Source organism: Sciurus carolinensis, chromosome 1 (genome assembly GCF_902686445.1).
Source record: "Sciurus carolinensis chromosome 1, mSciCar1.2, whole genome shotgun sequence".
NCBI classification, from domain to species: Eukaryota; Metazoa; Chordata; class Mammalia; order Rodentia; family Sciuridae; genus Sciurus; species Sciurus carolinensis.
The window spans coordinates 30568252-30586923 of record NC_062213.1 but is presented as its reverse complement, the minus strand read 5'-3'; the positions used below and the strand labels follow the sequence as shown (position 1 = coordinate 30586923).

Sequence of the window (18672 nt, the reverse complement as noted above, 5' to 3'; positions counted from 1 at the left end):
GTTTGTTTGTTTTTGGTACCTGGGATTGAACCCAGGGGTGTTTACCCACTGAGCCACATCCCCAGTCCTTTTTTAAATTTTTTATTTAGAGACAGGGTCTCACTGAGTTGCCTAGTGCCTTGCAAGTTGCTGAGGCTGGCTCTGAACTAGCAATCCTTCTGCCTCAGCCTCCCAAGTCACTGAGATTACAGGCTACACCACCTTGCCTGGCTGCTTGGGTACCAAAAAGGAAAAAAAAAAAAAAAAAAAAAAGTTTTATTAAATATTATTTTATATTAGTAATAAATTAGCTTTGATAAAAATCCTCCTTAGTTTTTTTATAGACTAGGGCCCAACAAGAAGGCAAACTCACTAAATCTTTCTCCCAAAAACCTTATAAAACTTAAAAAAACTATCAGGGTCTCATAGAGCCTTAAAAATCTACATTTTTTCATTCCTAAGTTATTCATTAAATATCTACTGTGTGCCAGACACTGAGCATGGCTCTGGGCCTACAGTGGCGAGTAAGTAAAACAGACTGGACTCTTATGCTAATGGTGCTAAGGATGGTATCCACTACTGTTTCTTGTCCTTTCAAAGTATATTATTATGTTGAACCACATGAACTTGCCAAATTCTGACATCAATTAAATATGATCTGATCTAAAATTTTTCCAAACACATTAGTTTTAAAAAAGCATGGGAGAAGCAAAGAATAATAACTTACAAAGGTCACTTCTTAGACCTCTCACCTTCTAAAATCAACCCAATGAATCAACTGTCTTTTTATCTTCTACTTGGTTTGCTATTTGTGTATGAAGATATAAAAAGAAAAGAGTACAAATATGTATAATGAGTTCTAAAGCAACTCTTACAAAAGAGGGCACCTAAGTTAGAAGTACTGCTCCCATGAAACTATTTTATAAAATGCTTCTGGGATTATAACACATTCAGCTGGTCATCTTCCCCATATTTTCCTACATAGTGTAGATAGGAGTTTTATAGTGAACTCTCCTAGAGAAATTATGTTTTCACTTAAAAATTTATATAGAACAATTTTTGTTTGTAGTCAAAAAGGAATAGAAAGCAGTTTTGTTTTCCATCAGAAATAACCAATAAGAAAAAATAAATCAGACAAAATTACATGAAACAACGGTTTCCAAGGCACTCGGCAACAGGTGACAGAAAAATGTTCCCTAAGAAACCCAAAACACATGAGGTGAACCCTACCACTGCTCCTGCCTACAAAGTTTTGTGAAGTTTCCAGATCATGGCATAAAAAATGGGAAAGTGAGGTAGAACCTGGCAGATTGATCTGAAAGTCCGGGGAAACCATGGAAGCTTACAGTTGATTAGACAAAGTATTAAAAAGAGAGGCAAATCCTAGAGATAGGCAGAGTTCTCCCTGAAGTAGGACCCAAACCCAAACCAATGAAAGATTACAGGGAATGATACTGGACACTCACAGAAGACTACAAAGTGACTAGGCCCAACAAGTAGAATGGAAAGAAACTCCTCTAAGTTGTGGGATACTAGGCAGAGCACACAGCAAGCCTTGTTTCAGTAGTGAGGAATAGTTAGCCCTAGACTACGCATTGTTCCAGACCAGCCTAACAAATCTTAAAACGCAAGACTCAATGGAATTAATCTACTTCCAAGCAGCTAAACTAAAATCCAGAAAAAAAGTTCAAAATATTATGCGAATCCAAAAATAGCCTGCATTCAATAAGGTAAATTCACAATTTCTGATACCTAATCAAAGGAGAAAAGAAAAAAAAAAAAAAAAAAAACCCATAATAAGAACGACCAATCAATAAGAAGCCAACACATAACTGATATAAAAGGTATAATTAGCAGAGTAAGACATTAAAACAGTTATTACAAGTATATTCCATATGTTCAAAATAATAAATAGGGGCATGAAAGATAGAAAAAGATTTAAATCAGACTTCCAGAGATTAAGAACAACAATGTCTAAAAGGAAAAATAGACAAATGGGATTAATGAGATTAACAAAGCAAAAGAGAAAAATTAATAAAGTTAAAGGCATGAAAAACTGAAACTATTCAAAAGAAAAAAGAAAAAAGAATGCAGGATAAAAGGGATACTGATGAACTTCCAGAATGGGTAAATAAAGTTCTTTAAGGAAAGAGCAAAGAGAAAACTTTGGAAGACTACTATAAACCCACAGTTTAAAACTCAGCAAACCCCAAGAATGAGAATTAAGAAAATACACCTAGGTATATATCATTATTGACTGCTCAAAACCAATGTAAAATAGAAAAATCTTAAAAACAGTAAGAGGAAAAAAGATATGCTATATACAGAGCAACAAAGACAAGATAATGTCAGATTTCTCATCAAATATAAAACAAGCAAGAAGACTGTAGGGCAAAATCTTTACAGAATTAAAGAAGAAAAATTGTCAACCTAAAATTCTATACATGGCAAAAACATCTTTGGAAGAACCAAAGCAAAATATTTTTTTCAAACTACAAAAGCGGAAAGAATTAATCACCAGACTATAAGAAATATTAAATTCACTCAGGCAGAAGGAAAATTACAACGGACAAAAATATGGATCTAAATAAATGAATGAAAAACACCAGAAATGGCAAGTATATAAGTTTAAATACACAAGATTTTTTTATTTAAATTTCTTTAAGAGATAATTATTTAAATAAAAATAATGTATTGTGAAATTTATAATAATATGTAAAACTAAAATGTATAACAATAGCTCGAAGACCAGGAAGAAATGTATAAAAGTATAAGGTTCTTACACTACGTGGTAAATAACACTATCATTAAATGTAACCTGTAGGATAATAAATTAAGGATATATATTACACACCCTAAAGTGATTACTAAAATAATAAAAAACTACAGCTAATAGCCTCAACAAAGTAAAAAAAATAAAATAAAACACACGTGTATATGTATGTATGTGTGTGTGTGTGTATGCATATATACACATACCATGCTAAAATTAATCAAAAGTAAACTAAAGTGACTACTTTAATATCAGACAGACTTTAGAGCAAAAAACTAAAAAAATCTTGCTAAGGATAAAAGTTATTTCATAATGATAAAGGAGTCAATTTATCAACACATGGGGGCTGGGGCTGTAGCTGGGTGGCAGAGTACTTACCTAGCATGTATGAGGCACTGGGTTCGATTCTCAGCACCATATAAAAATAAATAAAATAAAGACATTCTGTCCATCTACAACTACAAAAACAAATTTTTTTAAAAAAGGGAACATAGGGCTGGGGTTGTGGCTCAGTGGTAGAGCACTCACCTCGCATGCGTGAGGCCCTGTGTTCAATCCTCAGCACCACATAAAAATAAAGGTATTGTGTCCGCCTACAACTAAAACAAAATAGTTAACAAAAAGAGACAGAACATAATGTTTATGAAGCTAACAACAAAGTTTCAAATATATGATGTAAAAATTGGTAAAATTAGTCAAGTGTGGGTGTGTAAGCCTGTAATCCCAGCAGCTCTGAAGGCTAAGGTAGGAGAATTGCAAGTTTAATGTCAGCCTCAGCAATTAAGCAAGGCATTGAGCAACTTAGTGAGACCCTACCTCAAAAAAGTAAGTAGGAATAAAAAGGGCTGGGATATTGCTCAATGGTTAAGCAAGTGCCCTCCTGGGCTCAATCCCTGGTACCCCTACAAAAAATAAAATGAAAAATTTACAAAACTACAAGGAGAAATAAATTCACAATCATAGGCACAGATTCTAATACCCCTCTCATGCAACAAGAGTGATTTCAAAATAATCACAATGAGTAAAAGAAGCCAGACCAGGGGGATAAAAAAGGTATACAGAATATAATTCCATGTGTATAAAATCCTAGAAAATGCATACTAATTTATAGTGGCAGAAAGCATATCAGTTGCTTGGGAAAGGGAGGAATATGGGGAAGAACAGAGGGATAGCTGGATAGTTACAGAGGGCACAAAGAAACCTTTGGGGATGATAGCTAAGTTTAGCTTCTTGATAATGGTGACTTCATGGGTGTATCCACACCAAAACATACTAAATTGTAGATTTTAAATACATGCAGTTTATTGTCAATTATTTCTCAACAAAACTGATTAATGTGGAAGTGATACAAAATCATCCATTACTCAGTCAAGCAACCTCCAGCTCTGGAGACAAAGCACCGAAAAAGATGGACACAGGGACACAATACAGAACTAAGAGTCTTGGCACAAAAGCAGATTCTAAATGCAGCAAAGTGTTCACAAAGTACTGGGTACCATAGGAAAGTACAGAACAGATTCTAACTTGTACAGATTTTACAGTATATATTCTAACTAGGTAGTCAAGAAAGGAATCCCTGAGGAAGAAGCATATAAACCAACATGAAAGAATAAAGTGTACAAATTAGTCAGGTGAAATATAAGGGGGAAACATAAAAAGATTTACTAAATGAAGATTCTAAGGAAAGGATATCTATAGGATAAATGCCCAGACATGGAATTGCTGGATCAAAAGACAATTACAATTTTAGGGAAAAAATGTCTTGCTTTTTTTTTTCCCCTCTTTCCATGTTTTTGTTTTTGTTTTTGTTTTTTGGTGCTTTATAGTTATACATAATGGTGGGATTTATTGCTTCATATTCATACATGCACACAATATAACAACATAATAATATAATTTGGCCAATATGACTCCCCAGCACTTTTTCCCTCCCTACCCATTTCCCACCACCTTTTCCTTAGTTTTATGGAATAGAAAAAGACAAAGTAATATTTACTGTTTATGTAGCAGGGGGAGTTCCAGGACAATTTAATAATATTAAGACAACCAAGTTCTTTGAGACCAGAAAACCACATCTGCATCCTCATATCTTAAACATAGTATTTCACACACCCAAGGGTCCAACCAAAGGTTTGCTAAATTAAACTCCTTGAGTTAGGATAACAAATCATTTGTTAGGATAACAAATTATCAGGAGCTCCTCAAGTATACCTTACTATCACTAGAAATGATAGTTTTGTAAAGAATTAACCTCTTCTTCATCCTTGAGTAATTCTTTTTTTGTTTTTGTTGTTGTTTCTTTTGTTCTCAAGTAATTCTTAATGAAAACCTCTAATGTTAACTATTACAAAAGCCTTCAGACTTCTTGTCTCCATTCCTCTGGTCTTCCAAACAATTATAGAGCCAGAGGGTAAATGATTTAACCACCAAATCTGTTCATTTCCCTTTATACTTAAAAAACCTCAAACAGCACCACATTAACTCCAGTTTTGCCTTCTAAACACAGATTCTAAGACCAACACTGTGAAATGTAGGGGAGGGGAGACAGTGTGATTTTAATAAAGTAAATTAATTTATTCATTTATTTAGGCAGTGGGAGGCTTTACCACTGAGCCACATGCCCAGCCCTTTCTAATTTTTATTTCGAGAAGGGTCTCACTAAGTTGCCCAGTCTAGCCTGGAACTTGCAATCCACCTTATGGAAAATGAAATGAAGGATCTCTAAAGTGAAAGCAGGAAGGCTAGTCAGGAAACTACTATATTTTAGGAAAGTGAAAATCATGATTCGGACTAGGAGACATGGAGGAGTCAAAATCAGAGCTTAGGGCAAATGCTGACAATTGAACTGGGGACTTAACAAAGAAATACTCCAACAGGAACAAGCTTACATTGACAATCCCAATTTTTATGCCTCCCTGGATCTATGCCCTTTAGTATGACCTTCCCATACTGACTCTAAGTTTGATTATTTGATTTGCTTTGACCAGTGGAGCAACAAACTTGCTGCAAGCAGCAGACTAAAAAAGCACTTATGCACTCTACACACATCCTTGAAAGAGACTGAGTTAGCCTGTGGAAAGATGAGAGACCACAAGGAGAGTTAAGCAAAGGTCATCTGAAATGGTCTTAAATCAGTTGATAGCCAAAGAACTCCCAAACAGATGAAGAAATCCAGTCAAGATGAGCACAGCTGCCTAGCAGACCCAAACCTGAACAAAAATGAATGAAAGAGCCCAGCCAGGACTAAAAGAATCACGTAGATAACCTATGAATTTGTCAGCAACAGTGAGTACTTTTTGGGTTTTGTTTAGTTTTTTTCCCAATGCATCAGCTAACAAAATATGGTGGTACTATTTATTGACAAGGAGATGGAGACTGAAAATGGGGAGAAACAAAAGGTGGAAAAGGAGGAAAAGAAATGAAAACTCAAAATTATCTTGTCTCATTTTCGTTAACTATGACCTATCCTTCATAGCGCAACCTAGATAACAACTTCTCCAGAAAGCTGGCCCAGATCCACTGGCTAGTTATTCAAGAATTACCATTGTATTTTGTACATATATCCATCATTGCCTTCCCACATTATTTAATGGTTATCTATTTGGTATTTTCTTCCTAATCAAACAACAGTTATATTATCCATTTTTGGATTGTGTCTTATTCATCTTGATAACATTGGCATATAACAGAACAGGTCCTCTATAGATGTTTTTGAATTTCATAAATGGATAAACACTTCTTTGATACTATAACGTCTACTAATTAACTCTGGATCCGTATTTCTCAAAAGTGTGATCCACTCACTGACAACCGGCACCAGAATCAGCAGAGGTGTGTTAAAAAATGCAGTCTCCCCCTGACTTGCTTTCTCTCTCCTCCTCGCTTATTCCACTCTTTCTTGCGCGCGCCCTTTCTCTTTCCCTTTCTTTTCCTCTCATTTTCTCTCTTGCCTGCGGGGAGACACTCTGTTTTCTTATTAAACCCTCTTATGTGGAAAAAAAAAAATGCACATCTCTGCGTTCTATCATTAACGAAAATGTACCTTTTACAATGAAAATATTCTGGCCAGCTACTAATAAAAGAATTAGTAGCAATGTGGTTACTAAAACAAAACAATCAGCAGCGTAATTACAAAATCACCTTTCCTCATAAAGTTCTATTGATGTTCTTTCTACAACAGAGTCCTCAGTGTGCCAGGGCTTGGGTAACTGAAAATGCTCTGACAGGTATGTAAGTTTCTCCTCTAAGAAATGGCTCTGCGTCAAAGGAAAACAGGCGTTGGGGGTTTTCCAAGGAGGTGTGGCTTCTCAGCTAACACGCTAACAGACAACGTTCTAGGAAGAACATCCTCAGCTTTCCCCACAGCAAGCAGGGCCAGCCAGCAATGGACCGGCGGCCCGAGTCCAGGCATAACCCGCGTGCCCGACCTCCGAGCCGAGGTCAGGCCCGCGGTCCCACCGGTGAAGATCCGCACGAAAGCGGTTTTCACGGGACTCTGGGATGGGCATCATTCTCCAGAGGTAACCACCCTGTTTGCACCCCGGGCAGTGATGAAGGCCATGCTGCTCTGCTTGCCCCAGTACAACGAAAGAAAACGCGGGAAGGCTCGGGCCGGTAACAGCCGAAAGAGCAAAGGGAGTGTGAGGGGTCGCCACAGCTTCCCACCTGCGTCAAGCTCCAGCTGGTAACAGGGCAGAGGCTCCAGAGAGAGCTTGTAACCCTCGAAGCGGGGGTCCAACAGAGGTCTCTTCACCCTCAGGGAGCAATTAGCAGCCACCTCCATCTCCTTCTAAGGTCCAAGCGTGGGAATTAATAAAGCTCTTGTTGAAAGATCCGCGCTTCACTCCTGAAACTGAGGCAAGGAAGCGGCGTGGTTCCCATCCCAGAAAACACTGCGGCGCAAAATGCCTTCTGGGAAATGTAGTGAGCGCGAGAAAGCGGACCCTGTTGCATGCTGGGTTCTGTAGTTTCCCGGGAATTTAAGGCCCGCTCAACGGCAGGACCTGGACTCTGTTACCCAGCGGGCTGAGCGACCAGGAGGCGGCCCGCGCTAGTTAAATTCTTACTTTATAGGCAGGGTGGAGAGACCCCGCCCCGGAAATGCGTGTTCTAGCTTTCTGTATGCTTAGGTGCCCGAGCTACTGAGGGTCTAAGTCCGGGCAGCTGAAGAGTGTGGTAGGTAACGGTCGTCAGCGCAAGGGTCATTTCGTCGCTGGGAAGGGACGGCCCTCGCCCGCGGTGATGGTGGTGAGCTATGCCCGTGGTCCTCAGGGCCGGGACCCGGGCCCAGCCCAGGCTCCTTTCGATGTGCTGTCTTTCGTTAGCTTCCCCGACCCGCGCTCGCGGGCCTGTAGGGCTCTCCGACAGGGCGTGCTACTGGAGTTGGCCTGGAGCCAGTCCTCGCTTTGTTTTCTGGCTCCTCCCCTCCCGCCTCTCCAGCTGTCTCCGCCCTGTTCTATTTTCCCCAAGAATGTCTGAACTCGGAGGTATCCCCTAGTGCCCTTGTTTTACCAGTGAGAAAACTGAGGCCTTTAGGAATTAAGTGACTTGTCCAAGGTCACTATCCGTATTTCAGGGGCCACGGCGAGATCAAGTTCTGTATTCCTGGTATGGTACTGGTTAGACCTTGTAGTTATTTTGGAAACGTTAGCCTCCCACTACAAAAGTAAACGTTTCTTAGTTCTTTCTCAAGTCTTTCTTTTTCCTTGTTCCTTTAAAAAAAAAAAAAAAAAAAAACCTAAAAACTCATTTCCAGTGTGAGTTTTCATATAGAAGAAGTGGGAGACATGAAAAGTGACAAGTTAGTGACAGATTCTGTGGGAAAGCTTAAGCTTATTCCAAGTTTGATTGAAACTTTTGAATGCCCCCAGAACCTAACCACACTCTCCTTTCTACTCCATTTTGATTTTGTTTGTCTGCTTTTGCTGAAAATTGAGAATTTTCTAAGTTAAGAGTTAGTTTGCTATTTGTTTTCCACTTAACCCACCGAGAATACTGAATTTGATAATACACGAAACGCTTATAGACTTACAGCTAGTGTAGCAGTTGTAATTCCGAATCCTAGTGCAGAGTAAAGTAAAGCACTTAGAGTCTTATCTGATGGTTTTGTTTTTCAGTAATACTTTTTTTTATCTTGTACCAATATTTAGGTATGGCTTTCCCGAATTTTGAATGCAGTTAAGGTGCAGAAATGATCCGCAGTCATTTATGATGTGCAGTTAAAGTGTTTGGGGGCTTCTAGGAACAAAGTACCTGAGTTGAAATTTTGCTTTCACTATTTTCTATTTCTGTGCCTCAGTTTCCTCATCTGTAAAATAAAAAAAATAAGTAAATTTGTAATAAGTTAGGGGAATTAAATGTGATTTTTAAAAAATCCAGAGTACTAGGTACTTAAGTGTTTAATAAATGTTACAATAATAATAGTTATCTTTAGATTCATTAATAAGGACATATGGGGGAAGAAAATTGTTTAGTGAGTACATCAATATTATTTGGAATATAGTAAATTATATTGAGAATGATGATACAAGTATTACTCTTGAAATTTATCTTCCCTCAAGTTGATAGAATATTAAATCTGTTAGGATAATTGCCCAGAGAATTTAGAAGAAAATGCTTTATAAATGTTCTATGTCTGAACATATATGTTGATGTCCAGGTTAGCAAGATGAACAAAGATGCGCAGATGAGAGCAGCAATTAACCAAAAGTTAATAGAAACTGGAGAAAGAGAGCGGTAAGTAATAGATTGTGTTATTAAATTGCATTTTACTATCTTTAATAGTTATATTATGCTATAAGATTCTAAATATCAAGAAACAAACAAAACATCTCAGTGAAAAGAATTACAGAAAGTTGAGATTATCAAAATTTCTGTTCCTAACAGCTATTAGAAATTATTTAGGTGCAACATTGCATTGTAAGATTTGGAGAGACACAGGCAATGTATTAAAGACAAGGCAGAAATGACTCTTAAAGAATGTATAATATAATGGAGAAGAAAAATGTACTCAGATAGCTACAGTTGGGGGCTGGGGAGATAGCTCAGTCGGTAGAGTGCTTGCCTTGCAAGCACAAGGCCCTGGGTTCGATCCCCAGCACCCAAAAAAAAAAAAAAAGATAGCTACAGTTGAAGACATAATGTTACCCGGGTTTTCACAGAGAGACAACATGATAAAACAACCTTGGAGCAGCATGTGCCATTTCTTTTCTCTGAACTATTTCTCCTCCTTCTGTTCATTTTTAGTAAATTCTAGTTCATCTCTCAGGTCTTAACTTTTTTTTTTTTTTCAAGGAATCTAATTATGGAATCCCAAATACTTTGTTCTGTCATACCATTTAATCACGTATTCTAGTTACCTGCTTTACTTGTGCATAGCTGTCATTATAATCCAAATGCTATGATAACGAAAACACCTTTCTATCCCCAGAGTCTAATGCTATACCTGACACCTAATTGGTCAAGTAAATATTTAAAGAAGGAACAGGTTTAGAAATGTAGAGAAGGGGATGAGGATCAGTAAGACTCCTAGAAGCAAGGTCATATATATATGTTTGAAAGAGAAATATATATGTGTAGAACAGGAAGAATCTTTTCAATTCTACCTGGGGATTAAGGGAATGGATAAGATCTCACAGAATAATAAAAGATGCTTCTGCTGGGTTAGAAGGATTAGCAGTTCTCTAAGTCAGTAAAGGAGAGGGTGTTCTACATAGATGGAATGGCATGTGCAAAGTCACAGAGCTTGGTACAACACGATTAATTCTCTGGATACTACAAAACTCTAGGTGAAAACTAGAGGTAAAGTGTACAAGCATGTGGCTGGAAGAGTGGACAGAAGAAGTATGGATTTTGTATGAGTTAGAATTCTTTCAACTTAAAATAACAGAAACTAAATGCAGAATTTGGCTTAACTATTGGAAACATATAAGCTCATCTAATTAAAATATCTAAGGTTCAAAGTTACTTCATATATCATTGAATCCGGGCATGCAAAAATTATTGCCAAGAATATATCTTTTCTTCTCTCATCTCTCTTTCCTCAGTTGTTGACTTCATTCTCAAACAGGTGGCAGAGATTAGCAGTTCAAACTTATATTTCACTGCCTAGACTCCCTTGTTGAATAAAGGACCTAGTTTGATTACCATCTTACTTAGGTAATAGGCAAGTTATGATCAGCCTTGACTAGGTCATATTCCATCATCAGATCCTTACCCAGATTTATATACTGAGAGTGACAGTGTTTTGTTTTGTTTTTAATCAAAGAAAGGTCAGGAAATGGATGCTCTGATTTGCAAAAACATTCATTGGTAACTTTATCCTTGGATGATGGGAATTATTGAAAGATTATAAGAAAGGGATCATATTTATACTTTACAAATTGTATTCTGACTGTGTGGGGATAGACTTTCAAGATAGGAGGCAGATAAATGACTTAGAAGATTATATTGGGGTTGAAAAGAAAAACAGCAAAAATGGAAAGGAGAACATAAAAGTTTTTTAAAAATTGGATATGAGGAAGGAGTCATCAAGAATAATGCCTTGGGAAACTTGAGAAGATAGTACAGCTAAGTAGTAAGTAGAGGGAATTATATGTTGTTTTTGTTTGTTTGTTTTTATTTGTGCAGCTTAGTTTCCAAGTTTCTATCACATGACTTACCCTATGAGGTGCTGGAGACATAATCAACAAAAGGAAGTCTGTTCTTTTGTAGAACTTACGCTCTAATGGGAGGAGACAGACAATACATGTGTAATATGTCAGATGACGATGAGTGCTATGGAAATAGTAAAGCAGAGAATAAGTGTGGGGAGGTGATATTTTGGGGAGAAAGTTTCACTGCCAACAGATCAGAAAGATTTGAGGAAGTGGGGGAATTCCAAGAGCCAAGGTCCTGAGATGAGCTTGCCTGCCATTTTTGAGAAATACATGGAAGCTAAAGAGACTGCATGAGTTGAGTAAGGAGAAAGGAGATAAGTCAGGAACACAGCTGGGGAGAAAGCAGATCATGCAGGATCATTTAGGCTGTAGTAAAGTCTTGGAATTTTGTTCTGGGTAAATTGTGAAAGCACTGGAGGATTTTGAGCAGTGGAGGATAGTGAAATGCACAACGGAAGAAGAAGGGAGACAACTTAGGAAGTTGGGTTAACAGTCCAGAAAAGAAAAGATGGTGATTTAAACTAGGATATTGATGAAGATGGTGACAAACATTTGAATACTAGGTATATATTTAAAACTGAAACCTATAAGATATCCTCATGAATTGGATATGAAGAGTTAACAAGGGAACTGAGTGAAAGGTGCTGCCAAAGTTTCCAGTCCAAAGAACCAAAAGAATGGAGTTATTTTGAGAAGGAAAAAAGATGGAGTAGGAGAAAAATACAAAGATGGGTTTTAGCTCTATTGTGACTGAAAGATCAAAATGAAAATGTCACTTAGTGGATCTCTAGGAATATGCACAGAGAAGCAATTTGCAGGGAAAGAGAATCTGGTTTGTTACATGACATGTATAAACTGAGAAATTAAATGATATAAGTGAGGATTTCTAACAGTGTTATGTGGCCAAAAAATAATGAAATATTTTATAGCATTCATGATGCCATTAGTTGCAATATATGCCATTTTCTGCCATTAAAAAAAAAAAAGAAACTACTATTAATTATGGTATGCATGTGAGCTACTGAATTATTAAAATGTATGTTGGGGGTGCAGTCTGTAAGGTTAGAGGGAGATATAGCAGGGAAATAAGAGTTAAAGAATAAGAATTTGTAGTCAAAGAGTGGGTTTTGGAACTTGAAGTTTTCAGAGGTGCCGAAGAACAGAACTTCTTGAAAACTGTTGTAACCCCTCCTTTGCATTTAGTTTTACTTTTAAATGAGACCCAAATGAAATTCAGGGCCCAGAATTTGAATGATTTGTATAAGTCCAAAGAACCATTCAGTGATAGAAAGAAGTTTGGCCACAACATTTTGGGACCAGCTGAAAAGCAGGGAATTTTAAGTTCAGTGGTTGAACCTTTGTTTCAGATTTTCTTATCTAAGATGTACATTGCTCTTTACTTTGAAAACACTTCTTTTTCAACAGCCTCAAAGAGTTGCTGAGAGCTAAATTAATTGAATGTGGCTGGAAGGATCAGTTGAAGGCACACTGTAAAGGTAATCAGTTTAACTTTAAAAATAAACTAATTCCACTGGTTTGAAATGGGTTAGTCTGGGTTTCACTATGAAAAAGGTATATTCAGTATTTTAAAGTCGAAATACTCCACCGTAATTTTAAACAATAGGAGACTGAATCTTGCAGCAGTGATTTCCTCTTTTTAAAAGTATGTGTAGACCTGATTCCTAAATGTTCAGGAATTTTTTTGTGTGTCTCTTCAGACAAGTGAGGCATGAGTACTCAAGGTTTCCTCTGCCATCAAAATGGATTCCTGGACTGGGGATGTACCTCAGTGGTCAAGTACTTGCCCAGCGAGTATAAGACCCTGGATTCAGTCCCCAGAACTGAAAGGGGGAAAAAAAACCTGTTTTTCAAGAACAGTATTCCTAATATATTTTCACTTCATAACAAATTGTGCTCTTGAGAGTTAGAAGACTTAAAGGAATTATATTTCTTGTCTTTAACAGTGTTCTTTTACAAAATTCACCCATAAAAGTTCTTGAAGAATTACACTTTAAAAAATAAATAGAATAGAAACTTGTTAAATTGCTGGCTATTGTTGATGATACCACTAGATAGATTACATGTCACTAAGATGAACCACCTTTCTGGCTCAGCTTTTGGTATAATGGATTTCTGGATATTTTTAATGACTCTCCATTGTATCATAATGTTTTCTGCAATTAAAAATAACAAATTGTTTACACATTAACTGTAAGAAGGCAATGTGGCAAATTAATCAAAGCACTGACTTTTGAAACCTTACAGACTTTCATGGCTAAAAGGTGGAGCTGATTTTCAACTAGGTGGACTGGGTTCCTTGATCTTTAAGCCTTAGTTGCCTCACGTCTGAAGTGGGAAAAATGCTGTCCACTATATAACTGAGTATTAAATGATGTAAAGCACCTACTGGGGATCCAGTAGGTGTTAATCATATCCCCTCTTATATTTCTTTTGGCCCAGCCTAGAGAAGACAAAAGAACTAAATAGCTCTACATTTAACTTTTAGCTATGAAATTACAAGTTAGACTCACATAATAAGTTTTATTTCCTCTGTTATATTTAGGTAAGAGCTGGTATGATTATAGTAAAATAAGACCTGTTATAAGTTCTATCTTTTTATAAATATTAGAGTTCAAATTTATCCTAATTATTAGTTATTTGTTAAGTTACAGGTTATTTAGCTGAAAGATGAATAGATTTGTCTTCTTAATCAGGAGAATACCTAATGTGTTTATAATGTTATAAATTTTTTTAGAAAAGAAAAAAGAAGTATCCTCTTTTTTTTTAAGACCAATATATACTCTAAAAACATGATTTTAACCCTTCCTTATGAAAATCTTTCTTACAGATAATGATTTTAAATGATATGATTTGTTTTTTGCTTTTGCATAAGAGGTAATTAAAGAAAAAGGACTAGAACACGTTACTGTTGATGACTTGGTGGCTGAAATCACTCCAAAAGGCAGAGGTAAGGAGTGTAATCTATGTCAAAGGAAATGTACTGCAGACATTTTTTTCTTTGCTAATTCAAATGTTTCTTTTTATAAGGAAAAGTACCCTTTCCAAAATCATGTGGGTGTTTTCATTGCCTCATGTGGAAAGAGTTAAAATTGCCTACCTGCCTCTCTAGCAATCTCATATGACAAATAAGATAATAAGTGTAAAATGTTTTGGTGTTCTTAAACAGTATACCAACATAAGTGATAGAATTATTAAGACAGATCTGGGATTTTACAGAGGCAAATATCACCTGAAGCTAGGATTTACAATCTTGTATCAGATATAGCTTGTCTCCACTTAAATATTTAATAATACAGAGTTTTACTCCAGCCTCTGAGTCATTGTTCTGCTCTCTCTTTCCTTATTAAAAATAAATAAAGGTCTGTCTTCTTGAATTCTAATTAAGAATTTGTAAGTCCACAACTTCATGTTCAAGGTGATCCATATTTAAGACTCAGAGCAACCTCTTTCTTAATTTCTCCCTTAAGTACCTTGCTTACAGAAGGGAAAAATAGGAAACATATTAATGCTGATGATATGTTACCTCAGATGTTCACTATATTATTTTCATTTATTTTCAAAAAATTGGTGGCATTTTCTATTTATAAATGGAAACAGGTAAATTAGATGACCTGTAAGGTGTTTTTCTCACACAGAAATAGTAACAATAATTTCAGTGTCAAAAACAAATAAGTTTAACATTACCATAGAACACTAATTCCCTCCTGAGAAGGAACTACAGAATCCCATGATCCTTTTCAACCATTTCTTAAAGCCGATTTGCAGCTAGAAAACATGGTTTATTTCTTCTAGTATGTCTCAGGGAAACTAAAAAAAAGAAAAAAGAAAAAAATTGTTCCTCTTGTGAATTTATGTTTTTGTATAATTTTCTCAAATTTCTTTTTCTGTTTTCTTCTATAATTTATACTTAATATGTTAACATTGTTTGAGGAATTGGTTATACAGGTTAGAGATTATCTCTTGCTTCTCCTTCACCACTTGCATCTTGGATATTTCATTGTGTAGCAACTGCCCTGATAAAGAATGAAAATTTCTTTTTTTAAAGAAAAGATGAGTAAAAATAAATTGTTTCTTTTCTCTGCTTTTAGTCTTCTTTAATTGTCAGGAGTAGAGTTTTGGTGGTTGTTTGTTTGGTTGATTTTTTTTTTTTTAGCATACACTAAAATTGGTCTTTTTTGGTGTGCAGAGTTAATATACATGTATAGATACATGATGCATGTAACAACCACTACATTCAGGACACTACATTCATCCCAAAAAAAACTCATTCCCACTATCCCTTTATTATACTTTATCCCAAAGCAAATGATCTGTTCTCAATTCTAATTTAAAATATTTTCATGTATGTATTGACTGCATTTCCAGTGGACTTTCAGTATGTAGTCTTCTTATGTAGACTTAAACAATTTATAAAAAGTATCTCGCTTATTTGATTTATGTAGTTAGTTGTATAATTGTATGTAGAAATATTGAACTTTATCTGAAATTTTTTACTTCTGTTGAACACAAGCAAATAGATGTTTTAGTTAATTGCCCCTTTTGCATTTTTTGTTTAATATTCTGAGAACAGTCATATGGGTCAATATTCAGAAAGTTTAAAATGTAACATGTAACTATTGTAGTTTTTTGCATCTTTGCTGGGTGAAGAGAGTATGTGCATTCATTATTTCAATAAGACATTGCCAAATTACCTTCCAAAGCATGTGCCAGGTTATACTTCCTCCAGCTAATAAAAGAAATGTCTGCTTTCTCTTATTATTGACCATAGAGTTTTGGTCTCTGATTGTTAAAACATGCTGAGTATGGTTTTAATTTTTATTTTTTGTCTTAAGTTTGAGCCCCTCTTACATAAGAATAGTGTCTTTCCTTTTCATCTCTGCTCATTTTTGTTAGTCATCTGGTCTTTTCCTTATCAGTTTAAAATAGCTCTTCAATAGAAGAATCTGTTTTGTTTTGTTTTGTTTTGTTTTGTTTTTGTAGAAGAATGTTTTCCCATTATGTCTTTTGGCTTTGCTTGTGATAATTTTGACTAAGTATGAGATATTGTATCTAAGTCAAATTTATCAGTGTGTGATAGCCTGTGTATTTTAAAATGGCCTCCTCCACTAGTTTAAATAATGTTCTCATATTTTCTTCATAGCAGTGTGCAGTGTCTTTAGATATTGAATAGTTCATTAAAATAATGAATTATAAATATTCACTTTGTTTTCAGTTATCTTTTCCTATTTTTTTAATTGAACCATGAGGGTTATGCATGAAATTCTTTTAGTGGGGATCTTGAATAAGATGTCACATCCCAAATTGACATGTTTCAACAAGAATCATCTTACTCTGATGTTTTTGTTTTTGTTTCAGCCCTGGTACCTGACAGTGTAAAGAAGGAGCTCCTACAAAGAATAAGAACATTCCTTGCTCAGCATGCCAGCCTTTAAGGTTGAATTAGATTGTGTTGTTCTGTGTTTTATTTCTGAAAGTAAAACTTGCCATAAATTAGAAAACAGTTTCCCAAAATAAAATCCTTTTTTGTATGATGGTATACAGTTTTCAGTAATGATGTATACATTGTATTGATTTTTTTCCCTAAATGTGTTATTTTAATAAATATCTCACGAATGAGTTTGAAGTTTGCTTGGAGTTTGGAATGAATGGGACTCTGTCTTTATTACTAATTCATTAAATTTGTTGAGAAAGTCAGGAATGAATACAGGTTTAAGTATTTACTTTGTGGAATTGTTTGTGCTAACAACTTAGAAGTAAGCAGCCTTTCCTGATTGCATATGTATTCTTGTTTTGAATCTCCATACTGTTTTATAAATTGTAATGCTTCCTCTTGTATCATGGTTATTTATCTTTATTTCTTATTTGTTACGAATTCTGAGAGTTAGTACTGGGTCTTACTCATCTTTATGTGCCTTCCTTATGCTTCAAAGAATTTACCATCTAGTGGAAGAGAGAATATTTGCAAGCTGGCTCCACACCAAGTTCCTCCCACATACTCTACTCATCTGAACTTTGAAAGCAGACTCTAAATTGCATCCCCACATACTAAGGTCAAGAAAGAACTTAATGGGTGAATAATCTTCACCCATTAGCGTTACTCTGGCATCAGGATTGCCAAATCCAATGGACTCTTGTCTATTCTTATGTGACCTCTGCTGGAAAGTGAGAATGTTGACCATCCTGCCACTTGGAACCCTCGTCCCACTCCTCACATTGTTTCTTCCTACCACTGGAAATTCCTTCTGTTTCTTGTGGAGTACCTTTTGCTGATTGTGACTTTTAAGTAATGTTTCTTAGAGCTCTTTCCTGAGCCCTCTGCCTGACTAACTGGATATACTTTTCCTGAGCAAATCCCAGGAAACAAGTCAGACCATGACTTCAAATACCAACAGGTTGCATCTCCAAACCAGACTTATTTCTAGCCTCCAGACCCATAAATTTAACTGCTATGGATCATCTTCCTTGGATATTCCTCAAACACCTCAAAATCACAATACCTAAAATAGCAATTTTATTTTCCCCCCACTAACTACCCTTGCTGTGTTCCCTATTTCTGAATGGTACCTCCCAGACATACAGATTACCTGAGGAGCTTGTTAAAATGCTGATTCTGAAGGTAAGAGATACAGTACAAGATTATTCTTTATTTCTAACAAGCTCTGAATGGGGTTGCATGCTGCTAATTGAAGATCACTTTGAGTATAGTGAGGCTATAAATTATTTTCTGCCTTCTTTACAAACATAGATTATTGCAATAGACCCCTAATATTTCCTTGCTCTAGTTGTTCCATGCCTCTCGCAATCTCTTGTACACTGTTGGCTAAGTGGCCTTACTAAAATTTAAGTCTGATCATTTTATCCCTCTACTTGAAATGTCTCAGTGCAGGACAGTTTGAACTTTGCATAAAATTTAGGCCCTTCGAGATCTGACATCTACTTAAAGAGTTCCCAAAAGTTATCAAGTTCAATCCCTAATACTTTTGCAAATTTATCTGCTCAGGAAGTCCTTCCCTCCTCCTCATCTCATTCCTACTTGCCCTTCAAAGTTCAGTTTGAGTTGCAAAAATATCCTGACTCCTCTGATGTAGATTTCCCCACCACTGTGTTTCCATTAGAAGCAGCTGTGTGTTTCTCTTCAACACAGGGTTTCTTCAACTTTTGCATACATCCAGAGGAGAGAAAACTTGGTATCTGACTTTGTATGATGGTTATTTGTGAATGAATGGGTAAGGGGATGAATGA

At 36.0% G+C, this 18672-nt stretch overlaps 2 protein-coding genes across 5 annotated transcripts in view; one reads left to right on the top strand and one right to left on the bottom strand.

The window, feature by feature from the left end:
* Positions 1-7654, bottom strand: part of Nudcd1 (NudC domain containing 1) — a 62676-nt gene extending 55022 nt beyond the window's left edge. The window contains exon 1 of one of the 3 annotated variants that reach the window (XM_047551585.1): positions 7418-7654. In XM_047551585.1, the coding sequence (XP_047407541.1) occupies positions 7418-7535 (118 nt within the window). In that variant the 5' untranslated portion in view covers positions 7536-7654. The remainder of the gene's footprint in view (positions 1-7417) is intronic. The other 2 variants (XM_047551566.1, XM_047551575.1) reach the window with 2 other exon arrangements.
* A 192-nt stretch (positions 7655-7846) lies between these two features.
* Eny2 (ENY2 transcription and export complex 2 subunit) lies at positions 7847-17047 on the top strand. Of its 2 annotated transcripts, none has more exons than XM_047551595.1 (5): positions 7847-7999; positions 9411-9487; positions 12835-12905; positions 14303-14377; positions 16786-17047. In XM_047551595.1, the coding sequence occupies exons 1-5, from the start codon at positions 7994-7996 to the stop codon at positions 16860-16862; spliced, it is 306 nt and encodes a 101-aa protein (XP_047407551.1). In that variant the 5' UTR covers positions 7847-7993; the 3' UTR covers positions 16863-17047. The 2 variants fall into 2 exon arrangements, with proteins under 2 accessions (XP_047407551.1, XP_047407559.1); XM_047551603.1 differs by having other exon boundaries at positions 7848-7927.
* Positions 17048-18672: the final 1625 nt, after the last annotated feature.